General features: G+C 32.6%; 3 protein-coding genes and 1 long non-coding RNA gene across 4 annotated transcripts; 1 reads left to right on the top strand and 3 right to left on the bottom strand.

Annotated features, from left to right (window-relative positions):
* Positions 1-13: 13 nt before the first annotated feature.
* On the top strand, positions 14-22549 carry LOC143302681 (uncharacterized). Its single transcript, XR_013058389.1, has 3 exons — positions 14-249; positions 1183-1264; positions 22427-22549. It is a non-coding gene; the product is annotated as an uncharacterized LOC143302681 (long non-coding RNA).
* LOC117158996 (uncharacterized) lies at positions 5498-12981 on the bottom strand. The gene is made up of 12 exons (XM_033338448.2): positions 12883-12981; positions 12672-12798; positions 12103-12209; positions 10882-11055; positions 9624-9772; positions 9355-9478; positions 8177-8272; positions 7684-7810; positions 7120-7226; positions 6478-6651; positions 6252-6382; positions 5498-5822 (listed from the first exon to the last, which is right to left on the bottom strand). The coding sequence occupies exons 1-12, from the start codon at positions 12976-12978 to the stop codon at positions 5648-5650; spliced, it is 1587 nt and encodes a 528-aa protein (XP_033194339.2). The 5' UTR covers positions 12979-12981; the 3' UTR covers positions 5498-5647.
* On the bottom strand, positions 14753-20019 carry LOC143302680 (15-hydroxyprostaglandin dehydrogenase [NAD(+)]-like). The gene is made up of 6 exons (XM_076618618.1): positions 19856-20019; positions 18398-18524; positions 17717-17823; positions 17144-17317; positions 16567-16724; positions 14753-15911 (listed from the first exon to the last, which is right to left on the bottom strand). The coding sequence occupies exons 1-6, from the start codon at positions 19946-19948 to the stop codon at positions 15776-15778; spliced, it is 795 nt and encodes a 264-aa protein (XP_076474733.1). The 5' UTR covers positions 19949-20019; the 3' UTR covers positions 14753-15775.
* On the bottom strand, positions 21224-23630 carry LOC117158963 (15-hydroxyprostaglandin dehydrogenase [NAD(+)]-like). Its single transcript, XM_033338387.2, has 6 exons — positions 23325-23630; positions 22999-23125; positions 22801-22910; positions 22359-22532; positions 22008-22165; positions 21224-21667 (listed from the first exon to the last, which is right to left on the bottom strand). Exons 1-6 carry the CDS (start codon positions 23415-23417, stop codon positions 21529-21531), a joined length of 801 nt encoding a protein of 266 aa, XP_033194278.1. The 5' UTR covers positions 23418-23630; the 3' UTR covers positions 21224-21528.
* Between the last annotated feature and the right edge of the window lie 998 nt (positions 23631-24628).

Genomic DNA, 24628 nt, shown 5'->3' with positions numbered 1-24628 from the left:
CCATCGAAAGTAATTAATTCAGCCGGGATCTCTTATCGCGCATTTGCTGATCGCTCGGAAAGGAATTTCAACGCAGTGGCGGCGTCTGCTCTCGCGATAAACCCAATTACACTATGCTTCGATGACTGCAGTCTATCGATAAACACGATTTCTTCTGTGTTGTATACGCAGTTTTAATTGTATGCGTCAGGTAAAAGATATGTCAGTGAATGATGTGCTAATAAGAATTTTAGTTAATTACAATCGAAGGTAAAATTTTAATTGAATTCGTTGTATTTTATTATCAATTTGGCAGTTATATTTCTGTATTACGGGTATAAATGTTTTGTAATGATACTTTGGATATCTTTCAAATTATTAATTTTGTTCTTTAATGCTTTTTAGGTTATGATGTTGTAATGTAAATTATTATTGGTAAAAATAAATTAGGTTATGATGTAAATTGATATTGTAATATAAAATTAGTATAATATTATTGTAGTAGTAGTAGATTTTTTTATTTATTAGGATTAGTAAAATTCAATATCTATATAAAAGTCTACGTGTTAAATTGTGGATTCTATTGAAAATATATAAATTATCATAAATTCTTTTCAATTTATCAAATTTTGTTGAAAGGTCTTGGAAAATTTAAAGCCACTAGAGGACTTGTAAAAATGAAATTTATGTATATACTTGGTATTATAAAATTTACATTTATATCCGTATTTAAATTACAATTATACGATACGATCACACTATCTTCTCAAAGGCATTACAATTAAATTATAATAGTATATATACATATATATAAACAAGAGAGTATTTATGTTGCGATAATATTAACCATAATATTAATTATGATTAATTGATATTGTGATTAATAATATTAATCATACTAATGAATATGATTAATTGTAATATTAATAATAATAATCATAAGAGTTTTAGAGATTAAGTAAAATATGTTGCATATTCTGCACTAGATTCTTTATCATACGGTTACATCATTCTTTCACAGGAATTTCGCGAAAACAGAAAAATTACGAAACAAACTGTTAAATGTGGGAATGTCGTATGATATCGATGCTAGATTGCTTCATGCGTATTGCCGATTCTATAAATGCAATTATGGTGCAGTGATCTTATGATACAAATTCTATGACCCATCCATCTCTCTTATATCATTGGTAATTCCTACAGGTCTCGGCGCCTATCCACTTTCCTCGATTCATCGTTGAACTTTGATGGACTGCGAAGGAAGGGCGATTAGAGGAAATCTCTTGTAAGTGCGTCATGTGATATTTTTTGATGTACTAAACTTGATTTATCAATGATTTTTTTCAATCTTTGACTTTACATTTGTTTGTTATACGAGAAGAAAAAGAAGTGAAGGGAAAATCCGTAATACTGTCGAACCTTGATGACTCGAACCTCAAGAGAAGTGCGAAATCTTTCAGTCACCGAGATTTTGTTTTATCGAGTTTTTCAAGTAAGAGAGGTTTAGGAAGAAAAATATGATAGTTTGTTACCGTTTGTACGTTGCAAATACGTCTTGGATTATTAGTTTGCTTTAGTTTGCTCATCAAATCTGATGGATTGAAATTTGAAAATATTTTATATATCGCAATACAATATGAATGTAACAGTTTTCTAAGGTAAGCGTTCAAATTAGTTTTGCAACGAGTCAGTGTATTCTGACTTGTGGAGGTTTTTTACAGCAGAATGGAAGAAAATGAACGACATTACAGTCCTATAGAGTATAGAGGATCGAGTCATCAGGATTCGATTGTGTAATTCTTATTAAAATAAGGACAGAGGATAAAGTGACTTTTGAGAAGAATTATATTATTCTAAATTTCACTTTTCGCGATTATCTTCCTTTTTTATTCTTAGTTCGGTTTTTCTTTTCGTTGCAAAAGGCTGAAACTACTGTTTCGCCGGATGTGGTTGAGTCTCAAGCCTTGGAAAACATAGTTGCGCGGTGTCGTGTGGCGCGCAGCTGCGATAAAGTGTCGACGTACGCGCAGCTCGTGCTTCGAGGTCTGTTATCGCGAAAAAAGTGCATTTAATGTGTTCGTCTCGGCGAAGTTGTGATAAATCGCGGCGAAACCACGCGTTTTAAAGGCGCATCGCGAATCTGGTATGATTCGGTTCGCGGTGAACTTTACTCCGAGTAACAGGCTAGAAACAACGCATTCTCTTTTTCTTCTTCTTCCCTTTTCTCTTTCTTTCCTCGTTCTTTTCTGTTTCGTCTCTTTTATTATAGTTTACTTTTCAACGATTCCTTTTCTGTTTTTCAGTCCATTAAATTACATTAATTTTTCAAATAAAATAATTAATTTAAATTAAATTTTCGGTTCTCTCCATCATACTTTGCCTTTTATCTTAATATTTAATTTCTCTTAGTTTCCTTTCTTTTGTTTGATTTAACTTTCCTTGTATTTTCTTTATCTTCCTCTTTCCATCCTCCTTTTTCTTTTTCTTTAATTTTCACATATTTTATTTCTTCCACCAAAATTCGTAAGAAAAAGCAATGATTTCGACTGACGAATTTGATCGCATTGTTACGATATTATTGCATAATCGATTGAAAGTATTAGACAAACAGAGGTTCTAATTTTGAATGAAGATATAGGGTGTGCAGATTTAAAAACGAATTTTTTAAAATATGAATAATTATAAATTTTACAATGCGCCATTTACAATAATAATAACAAGAATCGTTTACTAACATTCAATGAAGATCCTTATATCGATTAAAAATACTTTGAAAGCTGCAGAAATAGATAAATATAAATCATTCGTCTCAAGAATACAAATAAGAACAATTCAGTTCTTTATGCGTATTTTTCGAGCTTATCATTTTAGAATAATGACGAACGACGTCCTGTTCTTTACGTTTCTCCGATTTTACCGTCGAAATTACTTTTAAAAATAATGTTCGTAAATAAATCATCACCATTTTTATCGTTTGGCATTTAACTAATCAGGCAAGTGTTTGAATTCTACACTAAACGATGTAAAATTTTCTTAACATTCTCAAGAAAATTTCACGTGCAATTGGAAAAAGACACCTCGATCTTGGAAGGATTAGAATTATAAAATGACAATTCAGTAATATTCTTTAAATGAAATTTTCACTGTCCATGATACAATTAATCGAAAAAGAATTCGATTCTAAAAGGGACGAGTTCGAAAATGGTAAGAATATTTTTATAAAATTGCTATTATTCATCATATACGTAGTAAAATGTCAGATGCAATTGATTCTGAATTTGCACAGATTCTTTTCTGTATCATATATTTATGTAGATATCTCTATGCCATTCAAAGAATATTATTCGAAACCTTCTACGGCTGACGAAGCAATCTGCAACTATAGACGTGGATATTATATTAAGCAGAATATTATCAGGTTATCATTCACTCGATCTGGTTAGAACGTTTTGTACACGTACTCTAACGTTTCGCAAACGAATTATCTGCTACCTAAGAATCGCTTGCGTGTAACCACGTGAACGTAAATAGTCGTCACCTTTATACAACGACACGTATTATACTAAGTATATGCTTGCATGGTTGGTACGCGAGAAAACGTAGGAAGGAACGGGGCCAAGCAGCAATCTCTCAGAGTTGTTGGTCTTTTTTTTCTCTCTATACGATAAAAGATTCGAATCAAAGTTCAAGAGACCCATGGTCTCTCGATCAATCGAGTTTCCAGTGGTCCTTGATAAGAAAATACCGTAACCGCTAGTGTCCAAAAACATATTTTTACTCCCGCGAAGCGTACATTTTTTAGGGTTCTCAAACTGAATAAATCATAATTTTGTGAGAAATTTGACGCAGAAAATGAAATTTTTATTGGCGTGAATCATTATTCTTTTTATTGAAAGACTTGGAGAACTATCTAGTTAATTATTTTTCTTTTTACAAATGAAGATCGGTCGGAAGAAATATATCACAGCCTAGCCTCGTTGATCTTTCGATTTTTAATTGTTCAATTTTTCAATTCCAACAGAAGAGAATTAAAACTGTTAGTGATACGAGAAACGATTACAATTTTATAAACGTTGAATATACGAATGAATAGTATGAACGTACCGTATAATAGTTTAAGATAGACGACTGTTACGAACATAATAAGAAATATTTAGTACAGAAGTTAGTAATAATACTCATTAAACGAAGAGAAGATGTATTGATCAATTCCGCACATTAACGAGTAAAGAATAAAGGTATCGATAATGTTACAAGCACTGCTGTTTTAAATTTATTTTGTAATTTACCACTGCCCGTGCCATCTTCCTGTGATAAATAAGCTTATGGAAGCATATCGCGCGTTTTTAGAGAAGTTGAATACTAATCACGTAAACAAGAACGATAAACTTTTTGAATATTAATTAACCCATTAACAATATCAGTGAATAAATTACGAATTGTAGGTGTAGAATATAGACTTCTCCTTTACAAAGGTAACGATCGACTAACACGTAAAATTGAGCACATCGTGATTCCTTTTAAACAAATTAGAAAAGGATATAAAATAAAATTGCTTTATTCTCGGCTTAGTTTTCGAGAAAATAGACTTTGAAAATTTATCGAGTCTACAGGAACGTGGCTAATTGCTGACTAGGTAAAATTAAATAATCGATAGCAGTTTGTTGTACGTGTGAAAATAAGTTGAAAACGTAAAATACAATTTTTTCACAAGGTGCTTTTTCTCCGAGAAAAATAAATTTGAAAAGTTGTCATACTCGTCAATTAGGTCAATTCTTAACTGAACACGTTCAAACTCTATTTCCTTGAAAATATAACCGAGAGTGAAAACATTTTATTCTATTATATCTATTATTCTATATTCTTTTTTCACGAGGAATCAGGCCGTGCCCAGTTCTATAGCACAACTCTACGATTTTATGTATTTTTCTCAATTCTACGTATCTAAAACTAAATTAACTTGAATATTTGAGATACACGTTGTTTGTTACGTTGCCACACGATGATAGCGCACATCAACTGGCATGAATTTTTTCGACCATAGAAAGTTGGTTTATCTGTAGTGTAACTGACATGCGAAGAAGTCGATAGTCATATGTGTAATTACGATATAATTACTTCCTTTTCTGTCTTTGTTCGATGTATGCTTTCTTAACCTGCTAAATACGAGGATTTCATAAATCAAGTAAGTTGTGAGAAAATTCATAATTATTGGAACGAGATATAAGTAAGTTAAATTAAATCTGTCCTTGTTTAAATAAACAGATAAGTGTGTATATGTATTTGTTAGATGCGTAAATCTAGACCAAATTAAAATTTTATACCACGGTGTTCTTTTCGAACGATGCCAATGTTTAAACGCAATCCGCTTTGGGTTTGCCATAATATAAATAAAATAACGAAAGAAAAAGATGACGTGTTAAATATGTAAATAATAGGAAAACCTACGGAAACTTTCAATATCGTTTCCTTTTTTTCTTCGTGTAGTTTGATTTGTCAGGTCGATTACAAACGCGTATTTTGCTTATCGCCATTTATTTATTACATTCAGATACTTTTATCGTAAATTATGCAAACATAAAAAACACCATGAGTAAGAGTAATACAAAATAATATATACATCACGCACATAACATATTAATATTGTCTATTTACAGAATTCAGTGATTTAATCTATTTGCATTTTACGCTCGTTTTCTTCCAATATGGAATCATTATGCTTTTGCGGTAGGCTGTCGAACAATTGTATCTCGTAGACAGGTTTTCCATCCTCGCTGATCCATATACTTCCGTTCTGAGCGCATCTCACCACGTAAACCAGTCCGTGCGCCACGCTGTCCACTCTGATACAATAAAGCGGCTTGGTAATAGTAATAAGGACATAGAAATAACGACAATAAGAAAAAAGGTATTAGATAAAGTTGAAGAGTTAGCGTCAATTTTTAGGCGAACGTTGCCGAAGTGTGTAATTAATGCTCGAATTTTAGCTTCAAAGAGTCTTTCAACAGTCATAAATGCAAAAATCCATTCTGCTCTCCTTCATCTTTGAAATATTATAATTCTCAGAAAAACCCAATCAATCGCAACAAACTTATTCTCCAAATAAAAAAGATACAAGATTCTCCAAATAGAAAAGATACAAGAGTCTCATTCCAATATAATTCGAATATTTTCTTAATTATTCGAAGAACACGCTCTGTCAAAATTCTTCCAAACTTTGGACCTAGTTCCAAAACCAAATATTTCTGTAATTGTTACTTCGTTGAAAATACCTTCGGAAATATTTCTGTATCAGTTGATCTTGCGACGGATTTACTTCTGAATTTTTTACATTGGACATTTGAGAAAGCTCGGGACACAGCACTATTATCCTTACTCCAGTCCTTTCGTAATGATAAGGTTGCTGCAAAATTACCATCGAAATTAAGGATCGAAGTGTCGACAGGCATGAAGTTGAGAATAACTGTGTACGACGTTTCTCGATGAACCATAACGTACCGCGAACGAACGGCTGAAGCTAACCACTGCATGTTTCGTAGCGGAATATACTGGAAGCTGAGATAAAGAATACAGACCAGCCACAGACGATATATTGACGATAACACCGCCTTTGCCACCGGAGTCCTTTTGCATTTGTTGGATTCCTAGAAGCGTCGCTCGTATCACCGCTGTCTACGCAAATCGATCTCAATTAACGAATTGCAACAATAAATCCTAAGACGTTCGATATCATCGATATTACGCTGTTTCTGATCAGTTTTTCCTGAATGAAATGCTAGATATTTTTCTTTTAGTCGCAAGATTTTATATATATACAGTCAATAATTATTCATCGTTGAAATTATTTGCAGGTAATGCAATAGAAAATCATATAATTATTCAAGCTATTTTACTTCGTTTATTTAATTTACTTTTAATTTCGCTGAAACTCCTAGGTTTTAACTTTTACATTTATGCGTTATCTTTCTTTCTATCTTGTTTGTTAATTTATTAGTTAAATAATCGAGAATCCGAGATAACAGAAATGTGAAAGAAACTCGAATGGTTCCAGCCATCGTCTAGATCTCTGATCCTAAGCTCTCTATTCTGTTGCAAGAATATTACATTCGGATAAACGTCGTTGTTCTTGCTGTTGCTTACCACGTTTACATCGATGGTTTTAGTGAAATCGCTCTCGTTAATGATACCAGCATTGTTCACTAGAATCTCCAGACCGCCGAGTGTCTTCACAGCTCTCTTGAAAGTATCTGTTACTCAAATCAAGCATAATTTAACGCTACTATTTTTCGTAGATCCGAAGGAACAGGTATTTGGATAGTTGATTAAAACGTAACGTGAATCAATAATTAATCGACGAGTATCTTAATAAATATGCTAATAATCGAAATAATCTGTAATGATTTATACGGTACCTGGCAATAACTTTGCGTGCTAAAACATATCCATATTAATTAACATAATATATCGAATTAATTACCACGATGGATAACCATCGATATCTGAAGAAAACGAAAATAAAAACCAAAGTATTTAGAGAGTTCCCTTTTAAAGAGGTCGAACCATCTCTCACGAATTTCTTAAAAAGTCACTTCATCGGTTTCTTCAACGACGTTTAACAATCTCAGACAAAATCAAACTCATTGTCGTCGGTCACAACGTCGCGTATGAAAACTTGCATTGTATATTGTATAAAAATGTAATTACCATCGAATTCGGAATTGTTCGCGACATCGCACTGGAAGAATATAGCACGATTGCGGCCGAATTCTGCGTTCAGCACGTTCATCGCTTCCTTGCCAGCTACCTCCTCGATATCTATCATTGCTATTACCTGCAATTATTTTTCATTACGAGTACACGCATCCACGTTTAGCGTAAATCTTTTATATCTTTTCTAATCTCTGTAGCAGACACTCTCCGTTAAAGTATTAAACTTTGTTTTATTTTCTTTCTGCAGTCATGGTTATCATAGAAGAGTTTTTGAGAAAAAAGAAAGTCCGTAAGATAAAATGGCGAATCGAGTAAACTGTATTGCAAGTGTTTTAGTTTTAGTTTTTTTTTTATATCAACTACTTTTGAATCGATTATCATAGAGAATTCTCAAAGAACTTGGTTCTCTTCATACTTGTGAAAATCAAACGAACATGTCACTCTCTCAGAAAGTTTCTCAATGATTATCAAGATGACAAGTACTTACGGATGCACCATTTCGCAGCAGTTCTCTGCTAATAGTCATACCCAAGCCACCTGCAGCTCCCGTTACAATGACTCTTTTATCCTTGATTTGCATATTTTACTATATTATGCCTTTGTCGCGAAGAAAAATATGAAATAAATAGCCGACACTTTCTTTTCGTCCAAAATAATATAAATACGAAAGGAATCGTGTACTCGGAGTACTGTAAATTATTTTCACCATATGGTTCCCTTTTAAAAGAGTCAAACTTGTCGATCAAATACGCGATATGGTAAACTTAAAACGTTTGTGAAACAGCCTCGCGCGATTTTCACTGCAAAATGATTGCTGTTTTAATTGTCTCATTTACGTAGATAGGGAAACGAGAGATAAAAGAATCTAAAGAGAAGCGCGCGCGAGAGAGAGAGAGAGAGAGAGGAAAGGAAGAAATCTAAAGGTAAATTATTGAAATTGAAAATCGAAACAGACAGTGTCTTAGTAGCTACTGGATGTGTTTCTGTACTGAAAGTATTTCGTATCGAACTGATACGAAAGAAGTTGTTTTCGTGTCGCGATCTTCGACCTCTTGCGCGCCATCATGTTTAACGAGGGCACGAATCTTTCGTTATCCGCATCGATGATCCATTGCAAAACGTGACGTCCCTTGATCTTTATTGCTTACGAGAGCCGCGAGAAGCTTCGACGTGTAGTTTAGCGCTTTTGGTCGATCTTTGAATTAGTTCTACTTAGTGGTAAGTTTAATTTTCATTTTACTTACGAAAAAGTGAATATTTTTGTGACTTACAGTGGTGTATAAAAGTTTCTGGCCAAATAGATTTTTCACTTTATACTCTAAAGGCGATCTTCTATCAAATAATTTTGATCAATAAAGTAATTATATAGCAGCGTTTATTTCCTGCAATATTCTTATACTCAATTCTAGTTACAATTCTTAAAGATATCGCTTTTCGCATATAACGTGAAAAATCTATCTGACACGGTAGGTTTTCGCTTTTAATAATTTATTTGTTTTAAGAAAAATGTCGCTTTTACGTTACGTATGCTAGCTTGCAATTTGATAAAGTACTTCAAATACCATTATTTGAATTTCACTTGTTTCAGAGGTTCTCTTTAAGTACAAAATGGGACAAGTCAATAATACAATACAAAAGATTAGTCATTCATCTTTAGAGCTTCACCTCCACTTTTTTGAAAGGTGGAAACTCAACAGCATATGGTGGTTTTTTGTTTTCAATAACCCAGACAGCTCCATTTTCACCTTTCAGGAGAAACTGTACCATGCCTCTTCCTACGTGTTGCGTTCTGGTGATATAAAAACAAAAACAATATTCTGTAATATCATTTATATTACATTAAGGGCATCATTTCATTTCCTCTATATTCAAACAGCTTCAGATTATGTTCGAAACTGTGAAACGAAGTGAGTAACAAGTAAGTGAGTACTTACGGTTGTACCAGCAGTGATTCTTGCATTGTTTTAACAGCATTCTTTTCAACAAAGTCTAAAGATTTCTCTGTCATTTCATCTAAAATCGGCGTTGCTGTGGCACCAGGGCAAAGTACAAGAACACGAACGCCAGTTTTGTCAAAGTGTTCCTGAAACAATTGGTATAAACGTATAAATTTTTGGGGCAGTATTCTTGCGAAGTTACAAAAAGTATTTCTATACACTGTCATTATCCAATGAAATGTTACTTTTTATCAGATTCCACCTTTCATTTACATAGCATTAAATTTGTTTTGTCATACGAAACTACTGTCAAATGTTATGAAACGTAGTACATTTACTTATCAGATTCCATTTTTCATTTACATAGCATTCAATTTTTCTTTGTCATACGATAGTACTGTCAAACGTTATGAAATGTAATACATTTACTTGGAATCAATTAGTATATAAATGCTGTAATAAATACGACGTACAAAATGGAAATTCTTGAACAAACCAATACATATAGGGCTTACAATATATAGCTTGTATATAAGAAATTGAATCGACACAAAGTATTTAATGTATACTTGTTAATTCTAAATTTATATTTAATTTTCTGAAAATGAATCCTATGACAAAACTGGCAAAAGTTATGGCCACGAATCTCTATCAGTCGTTTGTCCAATCTGACAATATACATTTGTTTATACAGAGTTGATGTACGGTAAGTGTTAATTCAGCACGTTAAAGTAAAAAGGACAATTCATATGAACACACACTGACTATCAGCTTGTTTTCGAGTTTTGTGTTTATTTTGTAATACGAAATTACTTAAATGTACGATTTCGTGGCAAACGGACGATAGATCGTGCTGGTTTTATTCGATTCATTCGATCCATAATCATTCGATCGAAAGAGAATGAATTCATTCGATTATTAGCTACGATGGAATTAAAAAGTCTCTTGTTTCTGATACGTCAGTTGAAAATCACCGTCAATCTGGCGACCAAAATTGCCTACAAATCGTAAAAAATTGTAAGCTGTTCGAACAAACTCGACGATCTACGACGCCTTGTTGGAAAATTGGAACAATTTCACTGAACGTAGGTATGTAACTATTATAGGTAAACACAAAACAAGCTGTTATTCAAGAACGAGATCATACGTCGGGAATGTATTTATATGAACGCTTTTTTTTTTATTTTAGAATGCTGAACCAGCTCTTATCGTGCTTTTTACGTGCCTCGACTCACTCTGTATGCATTATAGTTACCTGTATGCAACGGCTGAACGCCAAGACAGTGTGTTTAGTGGTGCAATAAATAGGTACTTCAGGGAAGATTTTCAGAGCCATGATCGATGCGATGTTTACTATGGTGCCCCCTTTGCCACCTTTGTGTTTGCCCATATAATCCAAAGCGAGCAAAGATCCTTGGATTACGCCGTTCTTAAATTGAAACAATTGATCAAATTACTAATCAACATTAATACCGATTAACGTTATCAAAAATTAGTGATTAGAAATTAATGTTATTACCAATGATGTTATAGTGGTGTCATGTTAGTTTCTAAACTGAGTTTCCAGAAAGACGAACTCATCAAATGCGTGTTAACTTCGTTGCTACATTACATAAGTATACGATTAATATTCTATTGTGAGGATGATATAAAAAATGAAGAGAATTTGTGGAGAACACGAATATGCTTTCTGAATGGCTCAATTATTAGCGTAATTATTACTATGACCAAGCTACAAACGAAAATTTAAGGATACAAAGAAGTACAGAATGTACGTAATGTATGTAACATAAAATTATATATATAGTATAAATTAAATAAATAAAAAGTATGGAAGTATCGAAGGCAAAGAAAGAAGTACAAAACAAAGATCGATATACATCCACGGTATATCTAATAACTTTACGTTAAATTTAAAGTCGTCCGTTTACAGATCTACAGAAATGGTTTTCAACTGTCATCCGAGATATAATATATTCAGTTGAAATTATTAAGTTTCTCTATAAACATCGTAAAAGCTATCCTTTGAAACCAGTCGATCGTCATAGTGTTAAATGATTTTTCAATTTTACAACATGAAACATACCAATGCATTTTTCAGAATAATTGTTTCAATCACCTTGTATATAATTTGAAGCTAATGTTAATCATTTAACCACATTTCTTTTTTCATAGAGTTTTTACTTTATAAAATTTTTCGTTAATTATCTTATCTACATCATTGATGTTGTAATTTTTCTAATTACATATATGATAATACAAAACACGCAAATACGAAATAATAATTTTTTTAACGTGAAGCAAGTAACGAACGATACTATTTCTTCGGTTTTACAGCATGAAGTATGCAAATTTCAGAATATGCTTATAAAGCTCAAGAGATCGACAGCGTTCTTTGTCAACAAATACTTTAACTTACTCTTCTCTACATCTCAACAGACTGTGATATTGTCTTTCGTAGAAATGTTGTACTTACAATATTCACGCCAATAGTTTGCTGCCATTTTAAGTCATTAAGTAAACCAGCATTGTTAATAAGAATGTCCAGGCCACCCAGAGTGTCCCAAACTTTTTTGAAGGTTGCTGCAAAATTACAGTAAATCATAACCCGATGAACTGAGAAAGAATAAATAAATAATTATCCTTTCTTAATTGTCAATTAATGATACAAAGTAAAATTACATTATCACTGTTATGAAACGCGATTATCATGTTATAGTATATCATTAGTCAAGTTAGAAATAAATTTGAAAATATATACAAATGTTACAGGATATTTAATACAAGTATATAAACTATCTGATTTCAATCTATAAAGACAAATGACCGACAAGAAACTATTTATTCCAAAATAATGAATGATAATTGTATCTGATTTCGCACATTCTTTTGGTTGGTTTTTTTCTTTTTGGAAAATCACAATTATCAATAACAAAAGATTTGATCGATACGTTAAATCGAGAACCCAAATAACGGGGACAAATGACGTTATTTTGAAAAACGACAGAGAACGAATGCTATGTGCAGTAGCTAATTTCAAAATACCTTCGAATTGTTCAGCATTGCTTACATCACATGGAAAATATTTGGCGGTTCCTTTGCCGAATTCTACTTCCAATTGGGACACTGCGATTTCTACGGACGGGATTTCTAGGTCAATGATAGCAACTACCTATAAACGATATCATTATTTTTAACAAATAATAAGTCCGTGGCAGGAAGTGAAGATTTTCATGATTTATTTATGAAAATTTACCTTCGCTCCATCTTGCAGTAATCTCTCAGCATAAACTAAACCGAGTCCACTGCCTCCACCGGTGATTAAAACTGTCTTGTCCTGTACGTTGTTCATTGTCTGAAAAGAAATTTTTCCTCTTCATTATTGATCCGTGAAGAAAAGAAGCAAGGAAACAAGTGAAAAAGATCCTAAGCAAAGAATGTGTAACGTTCTTTCTTTCAGAGTTCTGACTTTGACTAATTTATAGAATTAGACTTATTAATCTTCTGCACTCGATGATGAAATATCACTCTCTTACATGCTGACTGTACTTTCAGTGTTCTTGTTTACGACGATACGAAGTGTGAGAATAGTATTTCTCGTTCGCCAGTTCTGTACGATATGTCTATTGCTTGAAAAGGTTTTATAAGGTAACTAAGATATATAAGATTTACGACAGAATCTTCCTATTGGTTGATTTGCAATGATAGTGATAGCAAGAAGTAGTGGGAGAAGATCACGTTTGTGACGTTGGTGGAAGACTACGGTATTTCTTATGTTTTCATATTATCATCTAGCATCTATCTTACGTGAATATGTATTTTGTACTCTTTTTCAATGTATTATTCATAAAGCTGAAAAAAAGAAAAGTTCATAGAAAAAGAATTCTGTCGTTACTAAGTTAATATTGTCCCTATTTAATTGATCAATGATTGGAAAAAATGCAAATTTTCGATTCGTCATTCTGTCTTATGGAGCTATTTTTCATGAAACATTTTTTTCGATTCGATTTCATTCGAAACAACATTTTCTGTTTAACGATAATTGGCAATATGTACATTGAGTAACGATCATACTGTAACTATCGTTGGTTATCAGTGTCGATATCTAAACTGAAATAAAAAGCTACTGACTCGAGAATTGAAAATAAAAATGAAAATGAAAGAACTGGAATAACTCTGAATTAAAGAAAGAAACATCGATAACCACTTTCATGAAACACTTACCGTGGTTTTTGAAAAATATTCGGTTTTCCAGTAGACGATATAAATGGACGTTCGAAATCAAAGAAGGACTGATTACAGAATGAAATTATGTAAAATAATATATGTTTTGGAAAGATTAATATGGAGCAATGTGTTATATAAAAGGGCATATGCATAAATACGTAATTTCGATTAACATGTAAGAACATAGATATAGGGGGTTTTAAGTCGAAAATCTAAGTTATTTGCGTCGCTACTATAGGTAAGCAAATTTTACTAACGATAAGAAGCTTCATAGATATTGTTGAAGGCTATCCTGGCAGTTGCCTGCAAAGTCATTCACATTTCCTTCAGTCGATCTACATATTCTTTCTTTATGCACCAGTCTTTGTGATATTCTTTTTTGTTCTCTCCAAAAAATATTAATATAGTTTTGTCTAAAAATGATTAGTTTGAGAGAGATATGTTAACCTTATTTTTATTGAAAGACAAGAAATGACAAGGAAACATGAACACAGGAATACCGTTTTGCGTCTTTGCTTATTTGCAATACGATAGTCTAATAAAATCTAATAAAATTAAAAAGGTCTAATAAAATTAGTCAGTCCTTGTTATTGTTAGCATTTAACAGCAGAAATAGCTTGGATGTTCGATTTAAAACCAACGCCCTGTATATGTAGTAATCTGTCTTACTCCTTTTTGATCTGATCTTACACGCGCCTTTCGTAATAAGAATAATCATTTGATAAAAATAAATTGCGTACAGTTAAAATGAATAGAATGTATTTTTTCATGATTTTATACTTTCATATATTCCTTTCTTCTTCTGTTTTAATTATAATGTACATTACATCACGCTGTTACTTGTAGTTGTAACAAACGGAGACACTTGAAACATTATATAATAAATAAATAAATAATCATTAACATAGATTACATTTATTATCCTTTTAACTATAATTTTGTATTGAACAGTGAGATTTATTATAAATTTTCAGCAACGAAACATTTCGCCTAAAACGCTGTTTCAGACAATTTACATTGTCGTATTTTATATTTTAATATTAAGAAGGGGAATCCCAAAATTTTTGTCTAGCTTCTGCTTTCTGCTTGCAACAGAGATAGGAGTATTTAAAATATAATAAATTATGGAAATCACGTGTGTCTTAATACCAGAATGTATGATTAGTTCACTTCTTAAATTATAGAAAATTAAGAGAAAAGAAAATACACGTACAGAGATATATAAAGATATATAAAACGTCCAAAGCATTTATAGTACTCGTTATACTATTTGCTAGGTAAAATTATTCTTTACCTAGATTATATTCTTTCAATTACATATCCAATAATACGAACTTGCATAAATATTATATACATAATCAAATAATAACACTTACAAAATAGTAAATATGAAATATCTAAGTGAATTATGACTCGATTGCTGTACATATTGAACTGATTATGTTAAGGGATTCAGTAAACAATAATTATCAATGTATATTTTCTTTCCTTAAACGTTAATGAAACGTTAATGAAGAAGAAATTACAAACAAAATTAAAAATTAAAGAGAAACACGTACTGAACTTACGTATATAACGGTGCTAGACTTGGATTTTTTTAACTTAATTTACATACATAACTACATACCAGAGTATGGTCATATATGTACATGAGCGTACACCATATATAGAGAATCGTGATGTCACAAAGATGGCGGGCAAGAAACGCGCGTTTCCAAGTCATTCAAATATCGGTAAAGTTTCAACTTAATTATTTTGCTTAACAACTAAATATATATAACGAAAATATTATTAATATAAATTTTGAATGAAAAAGGAAAGATACAGCAATCGAATTCAACCGATTTTTGCTATTCATAAGTGAAATTAATATCTAATTGATAATATTTTAACTAGGTTTGTCCCTCTGGTTACATTAATGTTTATATAGGGACTTTTAAGGCGCTATAACTAGGAATTTCGATCGCGTATGCAGGTTGATTGTTTTCGATGACGTAAATGGCGCCGTTCTTCCCGTGTTCGATTAATTGGATAATAGCAGTGGCTACATGTTCTGGCCTGTTAACAAATATTATTTCATTCAAATAGATGCATTTTCTAATGGAATCAGACGAGTCAAAATATCACGTGTACATTGAAATTAATATGTGAAATAATTCATTGAACTATGATAATCTATTCTCTCAGATATAATAAGATAAGATAAGATAAGATATACTCTATATTTTTTAGAACCAATTATATTGTGGTAGTATTTTAAGTATTGGTATTTAGATATTAAGTAAATATTTTTTTTGAACACCAAACAATGATATGTTGTTTAATCAGTGTCCAGTATGAATGGAAAATGGAAAATCAGTAAAGGGAAAGGAATTTTAAATAAGATATACATAATTTACTTTCAGCAGAATTGAAATGATACGTAAAGAACAGGGAATTCCTAAATCCGAGTGACAAATAGCCAAATTTATGTGATATTATTTTCAATGAAAGCTGCAAACTTTGAAAGTTTTGTTAAGATTTCCATAAGCTACTTCATCTGCAACGACAAAATAAATGATCTTTTTGTACGATAATTTTGTATAAAATTGAAAATTGAGGAATTGGAAATTAGAAATGTATAATATTGCAAATAAACATATGTTCGATGCCGCAGCTGTTTTTTCAAAAAATTCATGGAATTTTAATATGAAAAATTGTACACTCTGCTTACGGTTGTTTCTGCATGGTGGCCATTGCCATAGCCGCGGTTTCTTCGTCGAGAAGATCCATAGCGTGTTCTTTGGAGGACATAAATCTGGCAGCCATAGCTGTGGTCGTTAATCCAGGGCATATCGTCAGCATACGGATACCAGTTTTCTCATAATAATGCTATGTTGGAGAATAAAATGTTTTCTTTGAGAAATCTTATCCACAGAAATGGCACTTGTGAGAATTTTTCACTCCTTTAAGAAGATACGCACTTACATACGTACATAGAAATTACAAAAGCTTATTGCGTAGATGTGTATGCTCTATTTTATTTTAAAAGTGTGACAACTGGGAAAAAATACATTTTCTGGGACATCTTAAAAATTTCAATTTCATGTTTATTTTAACTTAGAAGATATCGCGAAGCTTTCAGAAAATATGTCCAAAATGTATCCAGAATATTGCTAGACATTTTTGAAATAACTTTGTATTGAGTACGAGACATAAAAGCAAAATAAAGCGCAAAGTATTTTCATGTATTTTAAATTTTCATTTTTTGTATATTGCCATTCAAAGCAGAATTTCTTTTGCTTTTTTACCTTCAACGACTGAGTGAAACCAACAATGGCGTACTGCGTTCCGCCATAAATTGGCGCTATAGGGATGCCTTCGAGGCCAGCTACAGAGGACATGTTTACGATGACTCCACCATTGCCACCCTTATACTTCCCCATAATATGTAATCCCAAGATAGTTCCATGAACAATGCCTTTCTATCAACGGCAAACAAAACGGTATTAATCCTTAAACATCAATTATCGTGGATGAGATTATTATCACGATTATTATCACGATAATAATTGTCTTTTACTTTTACATATAGATGAAGTTAAACGAATGCCATCGAAGAGGCTGCTGATCTTTCAATAAATTGAATAAGCTACTCGAAGTTCAAAAAATTAAGAAAGAAATTCGGTATTTGCATACTTCTTGCTAATTATGTAAATGAATTCGGAAAGCAGAAATTTTGGGCACGTGATTTCATTTGTCAAATGCTGAATTACGGGGTAGGCGTGGAAATACTTGTTAGTCACGGTATCACCTTAAGTAACAACAGTTATATATATATTTATTTATATAATATTTGTATGCAGGATGCAGAAATCTCTTACGTAGTTGACATCGACCATTATTTCCCAATCCGCGTCGTCCATAATGCCCGCGATGTTGACGAGAATATCTAGTGTCTCGTACATGTCGATAACTTTTTTGAACGATTCTGCGTATAAATTAAATTTAGTGATAAATATTATTCATTCAAACGCTCTGTAAAGGGTAAATAAAAATGTAATGTATCAATGAATTATTGGACATAAACTCCTACACTCCTACACTCGATAAACATTAGAATTACACGTGGATTCGTAAAATGCAAATTTTATTACGGATTAAATCATATTTATGCTAATGGGTAAAAAGTATCTAGATATACACAAATACATAAAAGCTACGTAAGCATTATACATAAAGTGCCATTTATCTTTTTATCATTTCACTCGTGGTAATTGACTTTGGAGTATATTATGTAACAATTATCTTCACGAAATTTTCTATTGTGATCGTCGTTTGTTTGACAACATTGATTTAGAAGAAAACGATCGTTCCATCGGTTCCAGCTTATATAGATTTATTTCAGTATTATGCTGGAACATGCTTTCGAGATATATCGGTTATTATGATATTACGATTTTTCCTTTCGCTTTGTGCCCTCGTTTCTTACGACCGCGGTAATCGTATCTAAGCAATCTAAATCTTATCAAGAGATAAAGAAAACTTTAATAATTTGCAAGTACCTTTAAGTTTTTCGCTCTTTGACACATCGCAGGCGATAAAGATAGCGCGGTCTTTGCCAAACTCGTTGTTCAATTCAGCGGCTGCGCTCTCACCGCCGGAATCGTTCAGATCCAACAGAGCTACCGTCTAAAATATATAAGAGTACACTTATCACGCGCAGCTGGTTCGCTCAGAGGATTTGGACATTTACCATAGAACACTTCTATGTCCATACGAATTTGAAAAAATTGGATGAAAAAAGATTGGTAGGGACAGAAGGACCACCCAATCTTGTCTAATCGAAACACATGTATGATCGAGTCTCTTGACTCAATTTTGAATTAAAACTTCGTGTACGAAGTCAAACATAGACTCTACAGATAAACTTGACTTTAAAACTGAACTGTGACCCGAATGACTGTGATTATCGATGTAGTCGCTTGAAAATCATGTTTACCCCTATTTGACTTTCTTCTCCTTCCAGGGGTCAGTTTGTCGATCGACAATCTCAGTCTTCTAGGATTACCGATTGGAACGTTATTCCAAAAGAATTAGAATCTCAACGATCCTCGCGACTTCCCCATGGAATTCGTTATTTTCGAAGCAGAGATGAAGAATTTGTACGAACTCTTAGGGTGGTCCTTCGTACTGTTTCCGAAAATCTCTTCCAAGTGCTGATTTTAGACGTGCAGTGTTCTTACGACTTTTACCTGATCGATCGATAAGCTAATCTTATATCTTCTTTTTGAATAGCATCATCAAACCTGCAGATAAAATCGAGAAAAGCCTCTTATCTGATATTCATCGATATTATTAGTTATAATTGGAATTATGTACATACATACATATATTCCTCTATACTAATTTTAGAACACTTTCTTTCAGATGATTTCGCGTATAGAGGTCAAGTCAATTGCGCGCGACTTTTGTGTTATTTCTCAATAAAGGTTTGCACCTACGTACAAAGCTACTTGCAACCAACTATTCTCAATCCTACGCAGCACTTTGGCCACGATGTTAAAATTAATTTATTAACTATTGTATATTTTAATTGATCGAAACTAATCAGTTGGGATAATCAAGGTGCTGCCAATACTATAACATTATATAACATAACATGTGACATTATGTGACATTATATAAGTTATTGCTCCTAAATGGATTAAGACGAATAGTCAGGTTATGAGAATTTCGATTCCTAACGCTGCTGCGATTTTCAACAACTTTCTATATTTCAATCTCACTCTCGTTCTATCAACAAACATGATTTGTACGATCGAAGATGATATTCAACATAGAATCGAGTATGCGTACCAATATGTATGTTTCCATATTTTGTTGAAACTTAGGATATCTCCTAACGTTAGAAAAATATAATTGCGTAGAAAATGAGCGAAAGAACATGACAAGATTAAGAATCGAAACTCTCTGCATTTACTATATAACCATCGTTGCTACAATTTATTAAGTTTTATTACCTTCGCTCCGTTTCGAAGGAGTTTTCGGGCGGCGCAGAAGCCGATTCCGTTCGCCCCGCCGGTGACAAGCGCGATCTTACCCTCGATGTTCATGATCGATCGCTGGCAAAGAAACGAATGTTTCCCCGTTTTATTTCTCACCAGATACGACGGTGGTTGCCGCGGCGTTCACGCGCGAAACCTCGCGAATCGAATATATCTTGGCGGCTGGTTCTTACGGCGACAGGTGACAACGGTGACCGATGAAATACGAGAAATCGAGAATCAATCGTATCGAGATCGTATGTCTCTCGTGGTTATCTGACGGGTAACGTGACCGCGAATCTGCGGGTAAACAGGATCGAATTATACGCCGATCGATGGAGAAAAAATTCGGCACGAGGTGCCATGGTATCCGCAAACGCCGTGTTTATTTCTGTCGATTTATTGAGTTACAGCGCTGCGTAAGAGGAGAAGTATTATACAGGAAATATTTATTTGCTCGCGAAAGTACGCATTAGGTTGGTGTTGCGACCTCTTTGAAAAGCGTGCACCTAAAACGTGTCGCGAAAAGTAAGCGACGACGAGTATACTCGTCAAACACAGAGTACGTGTGGCTGTTACAATATAGAATTTAGTTACAATGAAACGATTATTTTACATTTTAATTTTATTACTGACAAGGCTCGTCGTAATACAAAATATTGCCATTTCTTTATGACGAGTATACTCATTAAAAACAGCTGACTGTTACATAAGTATATGTGTAATCTTTCGACTTAAAACTGAATGAAAAAAATTACAGGTAAATTAGATAAGAAATTGATCAAAATTTGAATGTGATATATGGGATTATTCAAGGCGTTTCTAGAATCAAAGGAGAAGAAATACAGCCAGAAATTTAATGTCGAGGATATTTGAACCGATTATGAGGAAACTTTGCGAATGTAGAGAAAAAGAATATTTAATGAGATTGTTATATTAAATATACGAGTTTCTTATAGTTTACAATTTCAAATAGGATAGTGATTCTTAATGATTTTAACAATTATTATTCGAATTTACTTGATCCTTCGCAAGTGCTCCATTACGATAGACTTTTTATGGTAAATAACGTAACTGCAGCTTAAAATTAATTTTTTTCTCAAATTCTTGTATCTCATGGAATTTAGCGATTCGTGTAAACACATGACAAGATCATAACGCATCATACAATATTTTTGAGATAAAGTACATTTGCACTGAACTTTCACTTGTCTGTCAGTATTTGCAAAAATGTGAATTTGTACAAATATTCATGGTGTAATCATTTTATTAGATTTGATCGGTAAGGGACGAATAAGATGAAATAAAATTACGTTATGAAGATCACATTACGAAAAAACGACATTCTTGTTTCCATTTTTGCAGTTGCTAATATTTTATTTCACAGAACTTTATAAAAATATTTGCACAAAACAATATAGAAAATTTTTACTTTGCCAGTCCATAAGCTCGATCGATACATTTGCATTTAGGATAATTTGTAATAATGTATTAATGTATTTGTTATCAATCGCGAAATATACCGATTAATTAAAATCAAATATTAAGGCGACGATCGATAAAATGATCGTATTATCGATGGATAAGAAATCACAGAAACTTTACGTGATTTATGCTTATAGATTTCGCAAATATGATGTAGTTTATCTCTAAAGGGGACGCTTCACTAAATTATCGAGTGTCGGAATATTAACGACATAAGGTGGTTGCCCATCGTGTACCAAACATATAGCGCCATTTCCTTCTTTCTCCATCAACCGGATTATCGCTTTGGCCACGCACTCTGGCCTATGAAAATGAAAGATTAGTACAAATTAATAATTATTTTTATATAATTCGCTAAACGTCTAAAAATACCGAAGGACCTTATCTTTCTCGCTTATTATTTTCAGTAAAGAAAAGAATAATCATTATTACGTATTTGCTTCAGAAAATTTCATTAGCAACATGAATACTTTAACGACAATTGCCTCGTGCTTGTTAAAAAATTATTACGTTTAGATTGTTGTGAGTTTAGTTGTATAAATATTTTACACTTCGATTAATAGATTAAACCTACTATATGAGTATTAAATATTAAATTATTATGATCCTAAGACGGCTATTTCATATTTCCTAAAATACTTACTGTTGGTTACCCGCTGTTCTCAAACACATCAACGCTCTATTAACGTTAATGAAATTTAAATGTGGATTTTCAAAGTTGTACAAGTTTGTGACGAAGGGAGTGTGTGTACGGCCAGGGCACATCAGCATCATACGAACGCCAGTTTCATTGTAACTGAGCTGTATAAAAGAATGGTATATTTTAAGCATATTTTAATGTTTCCTTAATTTAATCGATCGTTGTAATGTCGATATTAATTTTTTAAATATTGTTCAAATTATTTTATTATTTAGTAGTATAATAATTATATAATATATCACGCTTTAAGTAACTGTGTGCGTGTGTGTGTGTGTTTTTTAAAGCTAGTTTTACCGCTAAACTATTGGTAAGTCCAACGATGGCATGTTTCGTTGCAGCATAAATTGGATAATAAATTACAGGTGTCAGACCAGCCAGGGAGGAAATATTTACTATTGTGCCACCTTTGCCACCTCTGTGTTTACCCATCAAATCGATGGCCTTTAGCGTCGTACGTACGAGTCCAGTCTGCAATGATTATTAATTAGCATCGAAACGAATAGTTAATCGAATCACATAGAAATGAAATTGATCGACTCTATCGGGATTAGTTACTTGGTTGCTGAAAAATTCATTACAAAAGCAACTAGCTGAGTATTGTATTTATTTTTGCATATACGGTATCTAATTTTTACTAGTACGTCTAATTTCCCATGAATGCATAAACATCCACATCTATAAGTAATAGTTGAATTTATTTATTTACAATTTAAAAAGTATACGACGATATACTTACGAAATTCACATCTATCATGCTTTGCCAGTTTGCTCCATTGGTCAAAACTCCTGCGCTATTGATGAGAATATCGAAGCTCCCTAACAATTGTGCGATCTTATCGAAGCTCGCTGTTTAAATTAAATCGATCTATTGATTTTGATATTTTTTTCTAATGAAATAAGCTTCAATTTACTCTTGTTACTTATCGTATCTTACCATGTACTTGCTCATCCTTTGTGACATCACAGGCGAAAAAATCCACACGGTGTGAACCATGCTGAATGCCCAATGTATCCGCTACGACTCTTCCATTTGAGTCTGGTAAATCCAAAATTGCCACGAACTGAACGAAATTACGAATACAATTTGAATAAAAATTACCAGATTTTGTACGAGGATATTTTTTTATTTCAGAACTTTCTTCGTTTCGGTAAATTTAATACTTGAACGAAAATAACCAGATCGCGAACGTATCTAACAAATTTAAATTTAAATTTTCATCCTTACCGTCAACCAAATTTTTACAGTCAACAAAGAATTACCTCAGCCTTGGAACTCAAAAACTGTTCAGCACAGGTGCAACCGATACCGCTTCCTCCTCCAACGATCACTACAATTGGGTGTTTCACATTCATTCTTTCAGCACTCTTTCAATCACTTACTGGGAAAATTCTTAAGAGTAGTATAATCACATATAATCAAACACTGTCGAAAGTTCAAATAGATTCTTTTACTCTGAATCGTTTACATTGAAGTTTCCAAAACATCCTATTTATAGGTTTAGTACTTGTGTACAGTTTCAGGTATATAAATGACAGTTATACAACATAGACTACGTTCCAGATGAAGAACTTTGGATGTGTTGAGATATTTTGAATTGAAATATGTCTACAAGTGATTAGATATGTAAACAAACAAGAGTACTATATATATATATCGTAGCTGGAAACGATATAGCGAGGTCGCAAAATTAAAATTTATGCGCTTGCTGTTGAAACATCTGCATATTGAAACATCTTAGGGGAGATAAAAAGCTCGAGAACTTTGTTTAAGCCTGTACGATATTGTCACTCGGAACTATTTCCTTTTTTTTAAACAGACAGGTAAATAATTCTCTTGCAACCCTGAGCGTGGCTAGATCGATCGGTATTACCGTTTAAAGTTTAACGTTTCAATTTATGATCTTACTATGTACGTATACAGCTTTCAGCTACATACGTATCTATATACATATATATAAATAGTTCAGTGTTTTTCAACCTTGAATATTTTGGGAGCAATTGAAAATAACTTTTATCGCTAATATCGCCGCGTATCGTAAAAAGATCTCTTTTCTACTCTTACGGATGATTTGTTATGTAACATTTTTATGTAACACGTTGTTATTCTTCTGATTACCTAAAAGTTACGTTACTTTCAATTTAAGCAAGTTGAACACTTTGCCACGATCGTATTCGTTCGACAGCCAAAGTTATAAACGTAATTTTTCATATTTTTCAAATTTATATTCAATGTAGACAAAGAAATTAAAAACAGTTTTGCCTATGTTTCTTTTTTCATTTCATTTGAAGTACGTGTCTATATTATACTTTAGCAGAATTTGCTTGATTATATATCATATAAAGAAGGAAGCAGTATCTAAAGGTTTCAAAAACAATTGACGACGATCATGGTGTACGATGATATTCGTTACTATTATTGTTATTTTGAAGCGATTATTAATACTCGATGTCATCGAAGAATCGTTTATACACGTCAGTCGTATCGTGTAAATGGCAAAACTGTCGATGATTTTGTTGTTCAACATTTGTAAAGCTTTCTCCTATACATATAACCAACGATCGAC

This window comes from Bombus vancouverensis, chromosome 5 (assembly GCF_051014615.1).
Source record: "Bombus vancouverensis nearcticus chromosome 5, iyBomVanc1_principal, whole genome shotgun sequence".
NCBI classification, from domain to species: Eukaryota; Metazoa; Arthropoda; class Insecta; order Hymenoptera; family Apidae; genus Bombus; species Bombus vancouverensis.
The sequence above is the reverse complement of the archived record's forward strand: the minus strand, read 5'-3'. Positions and strand labels throughout refer to the sequence as shown.

Excerpts from the sequence above, each read along its gene's own strand:
- LOC143302680 (XM_076618618.1), bottom strand. The coding sequence starts at position 19,948 with ATGAACATCGAGGGTAAGATCGCGCTTGTCACCGGCGGGGCGAACGGA. Across the intron at positions 16,725-17,143 it reads GTTTCACTCAGTCGTTGAAG|CATTATTATGAGAAAACTGG; the intron begins GTAAAAAAGCAA and ends TCTCCAACATAG. Across the intron at positions 15,912-16,566 it reads GCCACCATGCAGAAACAACC|GCCAGAACATGTAGCCACTG; the intron begins GTAAGCAGAGTG and ends ATTTGTTAACAG.
- LOC117158996 (XM_033338448.2), bottom strand. The coding sequence starts at position 12,978 with ATGAACAACGTACAGGACAAGACAGTTTTAATCACCGGTGGAGGCAGT. Across the intron at positions 12,799-12,882 it reads TACTGCAAGATGGAGCGAAG|GTAGTTGCTATCATTGACCT; the intron begins GTAAATTTTCAT and ends TATCGTTTATAG. Across the intron at positions 5,823-6,251 it reads ATACAGAAATATTTCCGAAG|AGTGGACAGCGTGGCGCACG; the intron begins GTATTTTCAACG and ends TTATTGTATCAG.
- LOC117158963 (XM_033338387.2), bottom strand. The coding sequence starts at position 23,417 with ATGAATGTGAAACACCCAATTGTAGTGATCGTTGGAGGAGGAAGCGGT. Across the intron at positions 22,166-22,358 it reads GACTTACCAATAGTTTAGCG|CTCAGTTACAATGAAACTGG; the intron begins GTAAAACTAGCT and ends TCTTTTATACAG. Across the intron at positions 21,668-22,007 it reads AGAACAGCGGGTAACCAACA|GCCAGAGTGCGTGGCCAAAG; the intron begins GTAAGTATTTTA and ends TCATTTTCATAG.